The sequence below is a fragment of the Telopea speciosissima genome, chromosome 4, assembly GCF_018873765.1.
Source record: "Telopea speciosissima isolate NSW1024214 ecotype Mountain lineage chromosome 4, Tspe_v1, whole genome shotgun sequence".
In the NCBI taxonomy this organism is placed as follows: domain Eukaryota; kingdom Viridiplantae; phylum Streptophyta; class Magnoliopsida; order Proteales; family Proteaceae; genus Telopea; species Telopea speciosissima.
Genome location: NC_057919.1, coordinates 59,157,633 through 59,172,091, shown reverse-complemented (window position 1 = coordinate 59,172,091; position 14,459 = coordinate 59,157,633). Strand labels below are relative to the sequence as shown.

At 38.0% G+C, this 14,459-nt stretch overlaps 1 protein-coding gene across 5 annotated transcripts; it reads left to right on the top strand.

Moving 5' to 3' along the window:
- The first annotated feature begins 6,219 nt into the window (after positions 1-6,219).
- Positions 6,220-13,180, top strand: LOC122660192 (probable protein phosphatase 2C 35). Of its 5 annotated transcripts, none has more exons than XM_043855395.1 (5): positions 6,220-7,892; positions 10,859-10,990; positions 11,473-11,645; positions 11,742-11,806; positions 12,587-13,180. In XM_043855395.1, the coding sequence occupies exons 1-4, from the start codon at positions 6,954-6,956 to the stop codon at positions 11,752-11,754; spliced, it is 1,257 nt and encodes a 418-aa protein (XP_043711330.1). In that variant the 5' UTR covers positions 6,220-6,953; the 3' UTR covers positions 11,755-11,806; positions 12,587-13,180. The 5 variants fall into 5 exon arrangements, with proteins under 5 accessions (XP_043711330.1, XP_043711329.1, XP_043711333.1 ...); XM_043855394.1 differs by having other exon boundaries at positions 11,473-11,658; XM_043855398.1 differs by lacking the exons at positions 11,742-11,806; positions 12,587-13,180 and having other exon boundaries at positions 6,221-7,892; positions 11,507-11,631.
- Positions 13,181-14,459: the final 1,279 nt, after the last annotated feature.

The window sequence follows — 14,459 nt, the reverse complement described above, 5'->3', positions numbered from 1 at the left end:
AGAAGTTTCTTAACCGCACCAACTTTCTAAACCATTTTAGATACAAGTTGATGATCTCGCAGCTCTTCAGGGATCTCATGATATTGAACCCACATATCTGTAGAAGAAAAAGTCCAGTCCATGGCTGCTCTCCAATGTTCCAGGACAATAATGTTTCCCGCGACCGACCACGGAGTTTCATTCAAGACATTGTACAGGTCCATGGGGTGCTCGAACTTGAAAAGATAAGTATGTGGTTTGAGAGGGGAAACATAAACTGGGGAAGTAGTATTCCAAGCTGAGACCAGAGCCTCAGGAACCGATTGTCTTCTGTATCTCCTTCCCGATAGAATCCAACCTGCAAGAGAGTGAGTCTCACTGTGGGAGAGATGGGCCTCATACTCTTCATCGATAGTGAAAGTATCTTCATCATCAGAGTTTTCCTCATCAGAAACAATCGGTTGCTGGTAAAACTGGTCCTGATGGGAAGAGGGGAAGGAAGATGATCCAGCAGTAGATGGGGAGGGTGAGATCGTCAGCGCCTTCGAAGCCATTAGCAAGTAGACAGAAGTAAGATCACTCCAACAGCAGGGGAGGAAAAAAAAAACTACGAGCACACCATCGTGGTGGCAAAATGATCCATATCCATCGGTAAAAAACTGAGTAATCTTCTATCACATGACTACTCTTTCGGCTTCTTCTTCTTCTTCAAGTCTCCAAGCCTTCAAGTCTTCAAGAAGAGTTCTTCATCAACGGCTTCTCGGACCACCACACGTTACAGCGCAAGCCAAAAAATTACAGGCCAAAAAATTACAAAAGGAATTTAAAAGAAAGAAACAGATCTCTGCCTGGTGCGTCCGCGACGAACGTCCTCACTTCAACAGCCTTGATTTCCGGCGAAGAAATTGGCGATGATTGGAGATAGATCTAGTACTCCGACGACGAAATTGCCTTCCTCTCTCGGAGATGATTGGAGTTGTGCCAAAGAACTGAGTTTCATATCTTTAGTACAATTTTTTGGTGTTTCTCGGCTTTGAAATGCGTTTACTAAATATAATTCCATCAAAAAGAAATCTAAAATTTAATATAAGGCTGAGATTAAGTCTAATAAGGCTGATCTCATCCGTTAAAAACTCTACCTTTTTCCTATTTTTACTAGCAGTGGTACGTGCAATATTGTATATGAAGGCATTATCTATCTATCATAGATTAGGCGGAAGGCTGGTAGCATCATCTTTTTATGGGGCAATTACTATCACTATCCTACATTCCTACACTTAGCCTATATTTATTAAAACTATTCTACCTTAAACTTCTTTCCTGAAACTATCCTGTTTTTGAACTCTTACAATCTCCTTCTACCCTCATTTAAATATCCAGATTGCCCTTCATTTTCATCTAGTAATCTGCTAATCTATTTAATCTACTATTCTTCTTCTATTTTTTATTATTTTTATCATTAAAAGTAAAAAATGAAATCACCCCGACCCGTTTTTTCTCTCTCCCATTTCTTATTCCATTCGTTTTTTTTTTCCTTCAATTTTTTTATTTAATTAATATTTTATTCAACATTTCATCACCGTGATCCAGTTCTTCTCCTTCATCTTCGTTATAGGTGTGTTTCCTTCTCTGAAATCGATCCATTTTTCATGGATTCTCAACTGAAATCGCCAAGAAGGCAAAGACAATCCGATGATTGATCTTGTATCGTTCTATCCCATGTCTTCTACTTCTGCTTGTGCGAATATGAAGAGGGAGAAGAAGAGTGACGACTCGAGAATCATGTTGTATAGGTTAATAAAAAATAAAAAACACGGAAAGATGAATTGAATAAAAAGAGGAAAGAGAGAAGAAGTGGGGTTCTTTGAAGAGAATCGATCTGTTCCATGGTTTTAGTGCACAGTATCAGAATGGGTATCGGTAACTGGCAAAACCGATATGATACCAATACGGTATCGGCCTAGATCGGCTGTACCCGACAAATTACCCCTGAATCTCCTTTAAAAAATGAGTTTTCTGATCATTTTACCCCTTGTATGTACCGTGCTATCAATACGGTATCGACACGATATCAGTAACTAGCAAAATCGGTACATATCGTCTGATACGATACCGATACTTAGAACCATGATCTATTTGAAGAAGAACGTTGAGGATGAAATGTTGAATAAAAAATTAATTAGATAGAAAATTTGAAGAAAAAAAAATGAATGGAGTAAAAAAGGGGAGAGAGAAGAAGCGGGTGGGTGCTTTCATTTTTTACTATTTTAATGACAAAAATAGTAAAAAATAGAAAAAGAATGATAGGTTAAATTAATTAGCAGGTTACTAGGTGGAAAGGAAGGGCAATCTAGGTATTTAAAAATATGAGGGTAAAAGAAAATATAAGAGTTTAAAAGCAGGGTAGTTTCAGAAAAGAAGTTTAAAGTAGGATAGTTTTAATAGATATAGGCTAAGTGTAGGGTAATGATAGTAATTGCCCCTCTTTTTATAGGTTAGGTAATATTGCTTGCTTCTTTACGAAAAACAAAAATTGCTTGCTTTATATCATTCATATATTTGGTATATACGTAGACCACACAATCTTCTATATTTGGAAAAAATATGTGAAAGCTTCAAATACATCCAAAATTCAAGTTTTTTCTTTGGAAAATCCTTAACAATGGTTTTTCTAATAGAATGAGATTGATTTTTTTTTTTTTTTTTTAATACCTTAGATACATCCTATCTAGTTTGCAATAATGATCAAGAAACTGCTTGTTATATCCTTTTTCCATGTCCATTGTCTAAAAGGATTGGGTAGCATGGCCATTATGATTAATTGAGTTTTTTAGTAACCTTATACATCATCACTTTTGGATGAATGTGATTTTTTTTTTTGGGTGAGAAGAAAAGAAGTTATATTAAGATAAGGAAGTTTATACAGTTTTGTTGGTAAGAGCATTGCGAGCCAAGTTCACCACTATAGTTATACAAAAATGATCCCCATGATCTATATACTTAATGCTACTATACGAGTCAGAAATATATAGCAGATCTTTAAGATGATGCATGGGCCAGGCTGATTTGGTTGGAGATGGAAGAACATCGACGATCATAGGGTAAGAATACCACACTTCTTGGATCTGCGGAGATGGAAGAACATCGACGATCATAGGGTAAGAATACCACACTTCTTGGATCTGCAACCCCAAAACTGATGCTTGATCCAGCTCAGTTCTGATACTGTACAAAATCGGTTCCAATTTCGTCGAAGCAGATTGAAATCCAATAGCAAAAAAGATAAGTCTTCCTCCCATCAAAAAACAATAAGCCCATCCTGCTATGCTCAAACCTGGTATGCAGTATCCTGCGCAAATTGCATCATGAAATTCGAGGTTTGATAAGCCATGGAATTGGGAAATAGATAAACAAACATCCGCCTCATTATTTACATTCGAGGGTGTGATAGATGGGGGAAACAGTTTCATATCAGATAAATAACATGAAATGTGCGTTGTAATCCGAGTTGGATTAGATCTCTCAGCTCCCTTTGGTGTGCTTGAAATTCTATTATTTTTAAATCTTAGAATTCCGACCCCAATGTTATTATGCAATACATCTCCATATGGATTTCACATCTAAACATCTTGGCTCCACCTTTTTCTAATCTCTCCACACCTAAAATAACTATTTCACTCCAGTCGATGCACATTATGCTACAATCCATTAATTATCCTATTGTAATATGTGCTGGTGTAGGTGCACGAGGTGGAAATCCATGCACCTTTGGGGTTCCACTGTTCCACCCTCAAGGAGAGAGTGGATATATGTTTTAGGAGTCGTCAGCTAGATTAGGGTCTAGGATCCAAAATGATTTACATAGGTCTTCCCACCAAAGGGGGAGAGATTGACTCGCAATGGATAAAGCTTTTGGTCTTCCCAAATCTTTGGGTAGGTGTCAAATTACATGCTGGGAAGGTTTTACGGGCCCATCCTCTCGGCCAAAGGCTAGTCTCCTAGTTGGATCAGTCCTAATCTATATTCTAGCATGCACATTAAAACATCAAATCTAACCCTAATCTAGGTATCTAGATGTGAAAGCAGTAAAGAATATATAAACAATGATATAATGGGGAAATATATATAGGAGTGACCGAACTTTGGTGTAATATACTGCCAAGTTGCCTATGTACTCTTACTAGGGATCAGGTCATATTGTAGTTCCGGCGGTAAAATACTTATGTGTGTGTGAAAAGGTGGATCAGGCTCGAATATCGAGCTGCTTACGTACCCTTAGTAATGATCAAGTCATAACGTAGTATGATGTGCCCCACCTCCCTAGGGGTTGAGGAACATGGACCATCCTCGTCAGAAGGAAATAATTTTATACTATTCTTGGGAATTTGGCTATTACAATGAAGTGAAATATAATGATGAGCATTTTGAAAGTCCTAATTTGAGGTATAACAATTAGAAGGGGATTTTTCTATTTTGGAAAATCCTAAATTTAGCAGTATGACAGCTAAAAATGAGATTAAGCGGAATTCGCTATTACAATGGTGTATAAAGATAGTTTGGAAAATAAATTGAAATTACTGAAAATAAGGGAAAGAAACGTGCCCTTGGCTCTTTCCCTTCAATTCTGTAGAATTCTGGTACCCTTTATGACCTTCATGGCAGAATTTTGACTCTAGGGAGATTCTTGGTATTGGATTTCCTTGGAATTTTTAGGAGGGTTTTTCTTTGGATTTTTTTCTTATAATTTGCTTGAATTTTTGTCGGCGAAATAGCCTATTTTTCGTTGGTAGAAAATAGGTATTTTTGTAGGCGAAATACCCCTTTTTTTGTTGGAGAATATTTGCACTAGCATACTACGTCTTTTTTCATTGGCAAATATTTGCGTTGATGAAATACCCCCTTTCTACTACTGAAAAAAAAAAAAATCTACATTTGTAGGGGAAAGTAAACAATACCTCCTTCAGCATTGATTGAAGGATCTTTTAAGGTAACAAATTCAGTGTCTACAGATAGCAGCCATAACCATGCATCTAAAGAAGCTGGATAGGTTCTTACCCAAAAAAAAAAAAAAAAACAGAAGCTGGATAGGTTTATTTATCTTCCACAAGTACAAAGTGATTACTACTTGTGCAGACTATGGGGAGACTATGGGGTTGCAGGATGCTCCCAAGAAGTCTAGATATGAGAAACCCAACAAAGAGTCAAAAGGGCATTGTCTCTAAGAAGTGAATCCATAGAGACATGGACTGATTCAGCACCTTTGGTAAATTGGTTTTCAACACTTCTACTCATCTAGGAAAACCCCATCTCTAAGTTTTCATTTGTTTGATATTAAGGGCGGCTATGATGAATGGATTTTTAATTTCTTGATTCAGCTAGATTTAGGAGGATATGCTCATATCCAAATATTTATGCCTTGTTCCACCATTCATTTGTGATTGGTTTCGGAATTTGGATTGGAATTTTGCGAAATCGAACCCAAACTAGACTGCACCGAAACTAATAACATCGAACCAATCTTAGAAAATCGAATCGAAATCGAACCCGAACTAATATAATCCGATAAGAATCCGATGCCAGCTCAAATTTCATTAAAACAAACATATTTTTCTCATATTTATGCTTATGAATATATGTACATGTCAAACTAAACCTGATACTAAACCGATAACACAACAATTAGAAAAAGCGAATCCAAACTCAACTGAAATCGAATTGATGCAACCTTATTGGATTGGTTTTGAACTCACCCATTCTCACACCAAAATCGAGCAAATGACACCCCAATGAGGGGCTGTAATACAAGGTCTAGTTGAGGTCTTCATGCCCATGGGGGTGTCATTGGGCCAATGAACTCCTTTTATTAATTTAATGAGTATTTAAATTAAGGGAAAAAGAATTCTCTTAAATTAAATAATTCACCTCAATTTTATATAATATAAAAAAAAAAATAGTAAGAATCATGGACCCATGGTTACAATGTATTTGACAACGTGTGTGGTGACAAGAAGATTTGTGTGGAAACTGAAGACTCCCCAACAAGGACATGTCTTGGGAAGGAATGAGATGAGAGTCATGAGAGACTATGAGAGGCGTTGATGTTTCAACTTGGATAAAATATGAAAGAAGACCTCCCTCGAAGAAAAGCCCATTTCATTTCAGTGTTCATCAGGAAAAAGAGACTCACAAGAAGGATCAGAGTATGAGTGACACAGACTAAACCATTCTGATTTCTGAGAGGACTGCACTGCTTGCTTGCTAGGTCTTCATAAAAAATCTTGTCTTATTTCTTGGAACATGGGTTTTCTGTAGAGTGTCCCACTCCCAATTTCATCTACCCAAAGTCCTAAACAGAGTCTGCCCTTGAAAGAAACCCCCCATTTCGTCATCATCCGTTCCTTTTCGACCTGTTGTTGCTGTTTTTAGGTCCCTGTTGTTTTCTTGAATTTTCACCAAATTCTGCTCTTTAGTCATGATCTTGTGCAGGAAAAGCACAAACCTTTAAGCGGTTTAACTTGCCCTCTCTGCGAAAAATCTTATCACTGGATCAGTGAAAGTCTTCTCAGATTCTTTCTTCTTTAGGGTTCTTTGGTTTTCCTTTTTAGCACTTTTTTTTAAAATTTTTCAGATGGAAATCTTTTGATGAATTTCGGCAGAAAACTTTTCTCTCAAGTCCCAAACAAAAACCAGATTACAATCGTCGTCTGAAAACCCAGATTGTCTTCTGAGTCTCAGTTTCTTTTTTTCCTTATTTTGGGCTAAACCAAGTTTGCTTCAAGGAGAAGGGTTCTTCGTAAGAAGAAAAGGAACTTTCAGTAAAGTTCAAACGCAATATTCCCATTTGAGGAGAGCAGGTTTTACCGCTCCCACCATAACTTGAAACCATTACTGGGTTTAGTGCTTTTTGTTGGCCTTCTCGTACAGTGATTATTCCGAAATTTGATCTTTTGGGATATTCTTCCTCTTCTTCCAAAATGGGTTGTGTCCACGGAAAGTGCTGTGGCCGCTACCCATCTTCATCCGATGGGGATATTCGAGATTTTCGAGATTCTGGTATACGCAAGAGCCACAACCTACATGTATTTGGGAATTATCGAAACACACTCACTGAGAGGTCTTTAGAGTTTGCTCCTGTGCCTTCCCACAACTTCCATTTAGAGTTCTCAGTCCTCACGCAACGAGGTTACTACCCAGACTCCCCTGAGAAAGAAAACCAAGATAGTTTCTGCATCAAAACCCAAGTCCAAGGTAACCCGGATCTCCATTTCTTTGGGGTCTTCGATGGTCATGGCCAGTTTGGCACCCAGTGTTCTAACTTTGTTAAGGATAGACTGATAGAGATTCTCTCTGAGGATCCCGCATTGTTGGAAGATCCTGTAAAGGCATATAATTCTGCAGTCCTAACCACGAACTCCGAACTTCACAGTAGTGAGATAGACGATTCAATGAGTGGTACCACTGCAATTACAGTTCTTGTTTGTGGGGATACCCTTTATGTCGCAAATGTGGGTGATTCAAGGGCTGTAATTGCTGTCAAGAGTGGAAATCGGGTTGTCGCGGAGGACCTTTCTCGTGACCAGACACCATTCAGGAAAGATGAATATGAGAGGGTGAAGCTTTGTGGGGCGAGGGTTCTAACTGTTGATCAGGTGGAGGGTTACAAGGATCCTGATATTCAGAGCTGGGGGGATGAAGAGAGTGCTGGTAATGATCCCCCAAGACTTTGGGTACAGAATGGGATGTATCCTGGCACTGCATTTTCAAGGAGCGTTGGTGATAGTACAGCTGAGAAGATTGGTGTGATTGCTGCTCCTGAGGTTTCAGTTGTTCAGCTCACATCTAATCATTTGTTCTTTGTAATTGCTAGCGATGGGGTATTCGAGTTCCTCTCTAGCCAAGAGGTTGTCAATATGGTAATCTCCATGATCACTTCATGATAGGAGTATAGGATTTGTCTTTGGCTTCTTTTACTGTTTGTATTTTGGATATTTACTCATCTCATGAATGCTATTTCCATACAACTGCTTTTGAGCTTTCCCTTGTGAAACTCAATTTATCATTTCGTTATCCTTGTTTCTATTCAACTTCTTCGTGATTTTTCTTCCTCGATTGTATATCTGTGTGTGGGTGAAAAAGGAAGGGGAAAGTAGATGTTCTACATGAGTTACATTTTTTTTTTTCTCTAAATTTTTCTGCCAGTTTTCATTTGCCCATTAATCTTTTCTGCTGCTTACTCTGATTGGTTCAATCTGTATCCCCAATCAAGGAAGAAATTCACAAAATTCAAAGAAATGGATTGGAATTGGAGAATTGGTTTTTAAAACTGACCTCTACATCACCAAATCAGTAATATGTAGATGGGAGTTCATGAAAGCAAATGCATAGAAAAATCTGCTGTAGTAGGGAAAACTCAGTCTTAACTCTGAATATTAATAGACAATACAGAGTTAGGCTGAAAACTAATTATAAGGAACCCCTTTTATAGAAATTTATTGATACATGTGACTTTATTTGTTGGTATTAGTCTGGCTGCTGTACTTTGCAGGAAATAATCCCAGTGACCATAGTTGGATTGCTTTCAGCATTACCAACATCCAATCTTTCATCCTGTTCCATCCTTTCTTCTTCTATATATTTGTTGTTCTTTGGACGAACTCTTCTTTGTTATTGTAAATTAGATAGTCTTCATGAATATTGAGATGGATTACATGAACAAAATCAAATTCTCTTTTTGATCTATCTGAGACATGGAGGTTGAGTGGCTGTCCAGAAAAGCGTTATGAGTATTCTGTAGGCTGTTGCCTTTCCATTCTTTTTCCATATGGTTAAAGGCAGCCACTTTTTAATCCTACTTGATATATATATATATATTTTTTTTTTGGGGGGGGGGGGAGGGGACTGGGGAGGATCTAGTTCATATAAGTATATAACAGAAGTGCAAAACAGGGTGTGCCATGGGCTGAAGTGGATGAGGGAAATCCACATGTGGCTATTATAGAGGGTCTCTTATAATTTTGACTGCAGGTAGACCGTATTAGCACTCCATTTGCCAGAGAAGCCCATCGCTCCAGGTCTTAAAACCCACGGCATTATTACAAAGGATCTTTGACCTTATTCTTGGATGTTACTTGCTATAGTTATTCATTATTCTCTGATGGTCAATACCCAAAAATCCATAGAGACTAAGCTATTGCCTCCATTTTATAAGTTAGCATTTCGCATAGCTCTCTTTTACTTTCTGTAGTTCTCAACAAGCCAACAAGAACCTGTTTTTCTTTCTGGTAATTCTTTGCCTAGTATTTCCTCTTCACCATCTCCACTCTTGATGATCAATAGGTTCCACATGTCGACTGCCTGGGAAATCCATTTCCATTTGAGTTTCTCAGATGAATATTTCTTCCTATTTCTTTAGCAGTAAAAAAGAATTTCAGATGAAGATATATATATTTTTTTGGTAACATCAGATGAAGATAATTTACTATTGTTATGATTGAGTTTATGAGAGAATTATTAGCTTCATTTTTTTCATCTTTTACATTGTACCTGACAATTTTCTATAGTTTGCCACAAGATTCTCCCAGGAAAGGGCTGAAGCGACAACTCTCTATGAATTTACATTTCCTTGCTAAGTTGGTGAATCTGTGAGATGGCACAAATCTTTCTTTTTTTTCGTAAGAAAAACTTAGCTTGCATGTTGTCGTCATCATTGTTGTTGTGCACTATGGGTTTTACCCGGTTGAAGCACCACCAGACTTATGCATGTAGCTCAATGATGTTGGGTGGGTCTGTAAGACGTAGGACAACCGATCCTACTAATAGTGGAACCCACAGATATGCTTTAACAGTCAAATAGTAATAAATCTTAGAAGTAGTGCTAAACGCATCTGGACAAATCAGCTTTATGGGAACTGAACCAGAGACTTCACCAAGGGTTAGTATTGTCTGAAAATTTAAAGAATAATATTTAGAATCAATTGCACATCAGTTCATATTAATTTCACCTGTTTTGGCAAAATCTAGGTCTTCCAATCAGACAATTATTCCAACTAAAGTGTGATAGGAGATTAGGCTTGACAGCAAATTCATAGAAGCATAAACCCAGATTTCAGTCTGATCAGTTTACCCCTAGTGGAGTTTCTATTTAAGCTGACAAAACTGAAATTCTGATCCTGAAAGCCAGTTTCCATGCCTAGATTCACTACATATCCAGTAGATTTTAAAATACTCTGGACAATTCAGGAGATTTGCAATTGCTGAGCTGGTATGTGCCAATTCCTGCAGATTTAAATAAAGATTTTAGTCAACTAAAGAGATTTTAAAACTCTTACCTACTTAATGACCATGAACAACTGATAAGATCCATAACAAAGAGTAAAGCCATGATTTTTTTTTTCCAACACAGTCTCTCTCTGTCTCTCTCAATTCTGGGCCAACCATTGACCCTTGTATTTGGAGAAACCACTTAAATTTTCAGTTATAATTAAGAATAGGTTGTTTTCTCTTAAGCATATCTTCTCCTCTCTCATGTTTGGCCAAGGTTGAGAGAGCCAGGAAGGGCTGCAGTTCTGAGCAAGGGAAAAGTGGAACTCCCCCCCCCCCCCCTCCCTCTGATACAGTTTGATTGTCCTTTTTCATGAATCTTTGGGAAACCAAGCAGTCATTCTTTTGAGAAACTTTTTGTGCTCTCTCTCATATTGGGGTTGGGGGGGGTTTCAAGATATGAATTCATGTCCATAAGTTTGTATCCTGAATAAGTTTGTGCAATAATGGGACTAATATTGTTCCTTTTAGCTAGTAATTGAAATTTCTTTTTTATTTTTGGACGCCTTATCCTGATACCTTCATGGTTCCTTACAATTCAACTGTCCTTTGTATATAGGTGGGGAGGTACACAGATCCACGAGATGCATGTGCTGCCATCGCTGGAGAATCATACAGGCTATGGTTAGAACATGAAAACAGAACAGATGACATCACAATCATTGTCGTACATGTCAAGGATTTATCTAATGTATGAATGAAATGAACCTTCAAGTCTTCCTCTGGATGCTAGATTTTCTACACTTTATGCTGGCTAATGTCAAAGATCTTTATTAGGCTGGTAGATTGTAAATATGTTTTACCAATGGAATGGCCATACATGTGGTAAGAATTGACTGGGTCACAAGAGTGACCTCCTATCAATGGGTCCCTCTTGGGATTTCTTTGCCACAAGAAACCTGAATGGGTAGTCTAACCATCTCGTCTGTAGGACTTTCTTGTTGCATTTCCCCCACTCTTATACGACCATCTAGGAATGGGATGGTAAACTGTTGACATCATCTAGTTTCATCTGAGTTTGGCATGGGAGAACTTAAATGCCTCCCTGTGCGCCTGTCATTTGCCTTTCTGTGCCTTTGGTTGACCATGGATCTCTACCTGCTGGAGTCATTTTGTATCCTGCAGCATGCTGCTTGGTTATTGCTTAACACATCATTCTTCAAATTCTATTAGTCAGGTGCTGGCACTACTGATGGAACTCATGAAGTTAACATGAAGACAATATCTGGGGGATCAGAAATGTACCGATCAGTGAGAAGCAATTTCACAGAATCTCACTCATATCAGCTCAACTTTCCAACAGAGCGGAACCCTGCTTGTGTTGTTCCATCTCCAACACATTCCAGGTGCTTGGAAACGGTGTGTTTCTCATTCTGTGCTTTGAACTTGATTATATCCGTTATCTTCTTTACTTAGCAGTATTTTTTTCTTCTCAATGGCAGTGAATCAAAGTAGATGGACGTCAAGAAGTTTCTTCACTTCATCCTGTTTCATATGCATTTAAAGGGTACTGAACTGTTTTCAAAAATCTTAAGCTTAATTACAGATCACAATTATGGAACTTATTATTCTGTACATTAGGGGGAAAGATTTTCAAGGTTTACAATATAGGTCTCTTAAAAAATAATGTACCCTATACCCACATGATGACTTTGTGGATCATCCAGTTCATCTAATTGATAAGGGACCTCTGGGTCAGATGTGTGATCAGCACTTGGATCCACATCAGCTCCCTTGGCTTACATTTTTGAGAATATTATACTTTCAGTTTAAGTACTGCCCGGGAAATAGCCATGCACATAACAAGGAGGATATATCGAATATGGAAGGCAATTTTGGGGAGCCAACTTGGCTACTTTACATAAGATTGTTGGTTTGACAATTTTCAGGGCAGTGATTGTCTACTTGGTGGCAGATTGGTTCAACAAGAGGGCTATCAATAAAGTCATAAATGATGGAAACATGGAAGTCCTGTACTAATACACCTCAGTATGAAACATATATGAATGTCATTAATCCTCTGCTACATATTCTTCATTCGATACCCCTTTTTGAATTTATTTTGCTTGGCTGTATTGAAGCCAAATTATTTGTTAGGTCGTTCAACCGATAGTAAGGTAACTTCAGTTTCAGGACCCAGGAGTTACAGATATGATATAAAGCTTAGCCATTTAAAGTATTTTTTTATCAAAGAAAGGCAGCAGAGCTACCCAAAGAATTAAAATTAGCACTTTCTATCTTGTGAGGAATATTTTCTCTGACTAACATGCTGAAACTTTGGTGACAGATAAATGACAAGCAGGTTATTGATCTGGTGGCAGAAATCATTTGATGCTGTGTTTGGCATACCATCAAAGATCTGCGCATGTACCTTAACCCAGACTAAAATTTCATGTTGCTCTGTGCATTACAGACCACACTGATCTTGTGGTTTCTGCTATTCAAGAGTACCTAAAGGACTTGTATATACGGGAACATGCTCATCCAATGTCAGAGGAGGGAATAGAAATTAGTTTGGGAAGCATTGCAAAGCTTATGCTGAAGGTTATCTGTCTAGAGAAGACACTCAAGCTGGGGATGTGGATCACAATAATCTGGTAAGAAGATAGAGAAGGTAGGTGTTGACATGTTCTACTTTGCACTAAATTTAGAAAGAACATTATTTATGAGGTAGTGGAAAGTTCCAATATTAGTTCTATTCAAATTTCAGTCTACTCATCATCCATGTATCCAATGCTATTTGCAATGTCAAATATGATAAAACTGGGTCTCCAAAGTTCAATTTCCTTCTCCAGCAATGCTTTGACTTGGTTCCTAATGCTTTAACTTGGCATGAATGTTGCCATTTTCTATTTTGTCAGATAGAATATCAAGTTGCCCTTGTAGATTTTTGTTTAGGTTCAGTAGTGATGCTTTTGCAAAAGGCTTGTTTGCAGTTTGGGAGACTTTCCATGGTTTTGACCAGTGAGTCAGTGTCACCTGGTTCCACCATCGTGATAAACTCTCTGTGCTGACCATAGATCTTCATGTTGGTAGATTTATGGTTGAGATCTCTTTCTAGTGGAAATTTGAAAATTAGCGTAATTGAGCTGAAACATAATTGACGGCGGGCCTTGGTGCAACAGTAAGGTTACTCCATTGTGACCAAGTGGTCTCAGGTTCAAGTCTGGAAACAGCCTCTCTATGAAAGCAGGGATAAGGTTGTGTCCTTTATGACCCTCCCCAGACCCCATAGTGGTGGGATCGTGCACTGGTTCACCTTCTTTTGAGATGAAATATAATCACAGAATTGCAGATAGGGATGGCAAAGTGGCAGGGGAGGGTGGGGTTTAAATTGTACCCACCCTGTTTAAGACATCACTCAATTCAAACCCAATTTGCCCCATGAAAAATGCACATCATACCCAATTTTGATCATATTAGACAGGTAAATCTCCTATTTAATTGCAGAGAAAGTAGTCTTTGTGTATTTTTTATCATTTACTCTTCAAATTCGAAATACTTCATATAATAAGGGGTATAATTCAGACCTTTGATTTCCTTCACCATGGGTGGAGAAAAACTCTCTTAACAAGAAACCTTGAAAAAAAAGAAGGGGAAGAAACCTTTAAAAAAAAGAAGGGGGAGAACTTCATGAAATGGAAGAAAAGGAATATGAAGGAGAAGTGAGATTTAGTTCGTCATATGATGCAGAGAAAAGAGATTTAACTCATCAATTGATGAAGATGATTTGGTTTTCTAACAACCACCATGTTGCTCCTAAAATTTGGTCCAAGCAATGGCCTGTGGGAGAGTGTGGCTTCTCCACCCAGACACAAAAGGGGAGTAAAATGACTGCTTCACCCAGTGAACAGCAGAAATGCTCTCCCTGTTGATTCCTTGGTGCGCTCCCATTGATCCCACGTTTGCGTAAGGACCACACTCCCCAACAGTCCCAACACCCCCAACAGAGATTTCTTTACTGAATCGATTTTAAAAATCAATGATATTCTTTTTGAAAAATGAATAATTTAGATACAATTAGAAATTTAAATAAAACTTTTTATTATAAACATGACCCGGGGAAGGTGTTCGAACACGAGAGATTCTCCCATTTAAAACATGATTTGGTCATTTGATCGGCAATCTTTTAAACATAAACATTAGATGCTTTAGTTAAT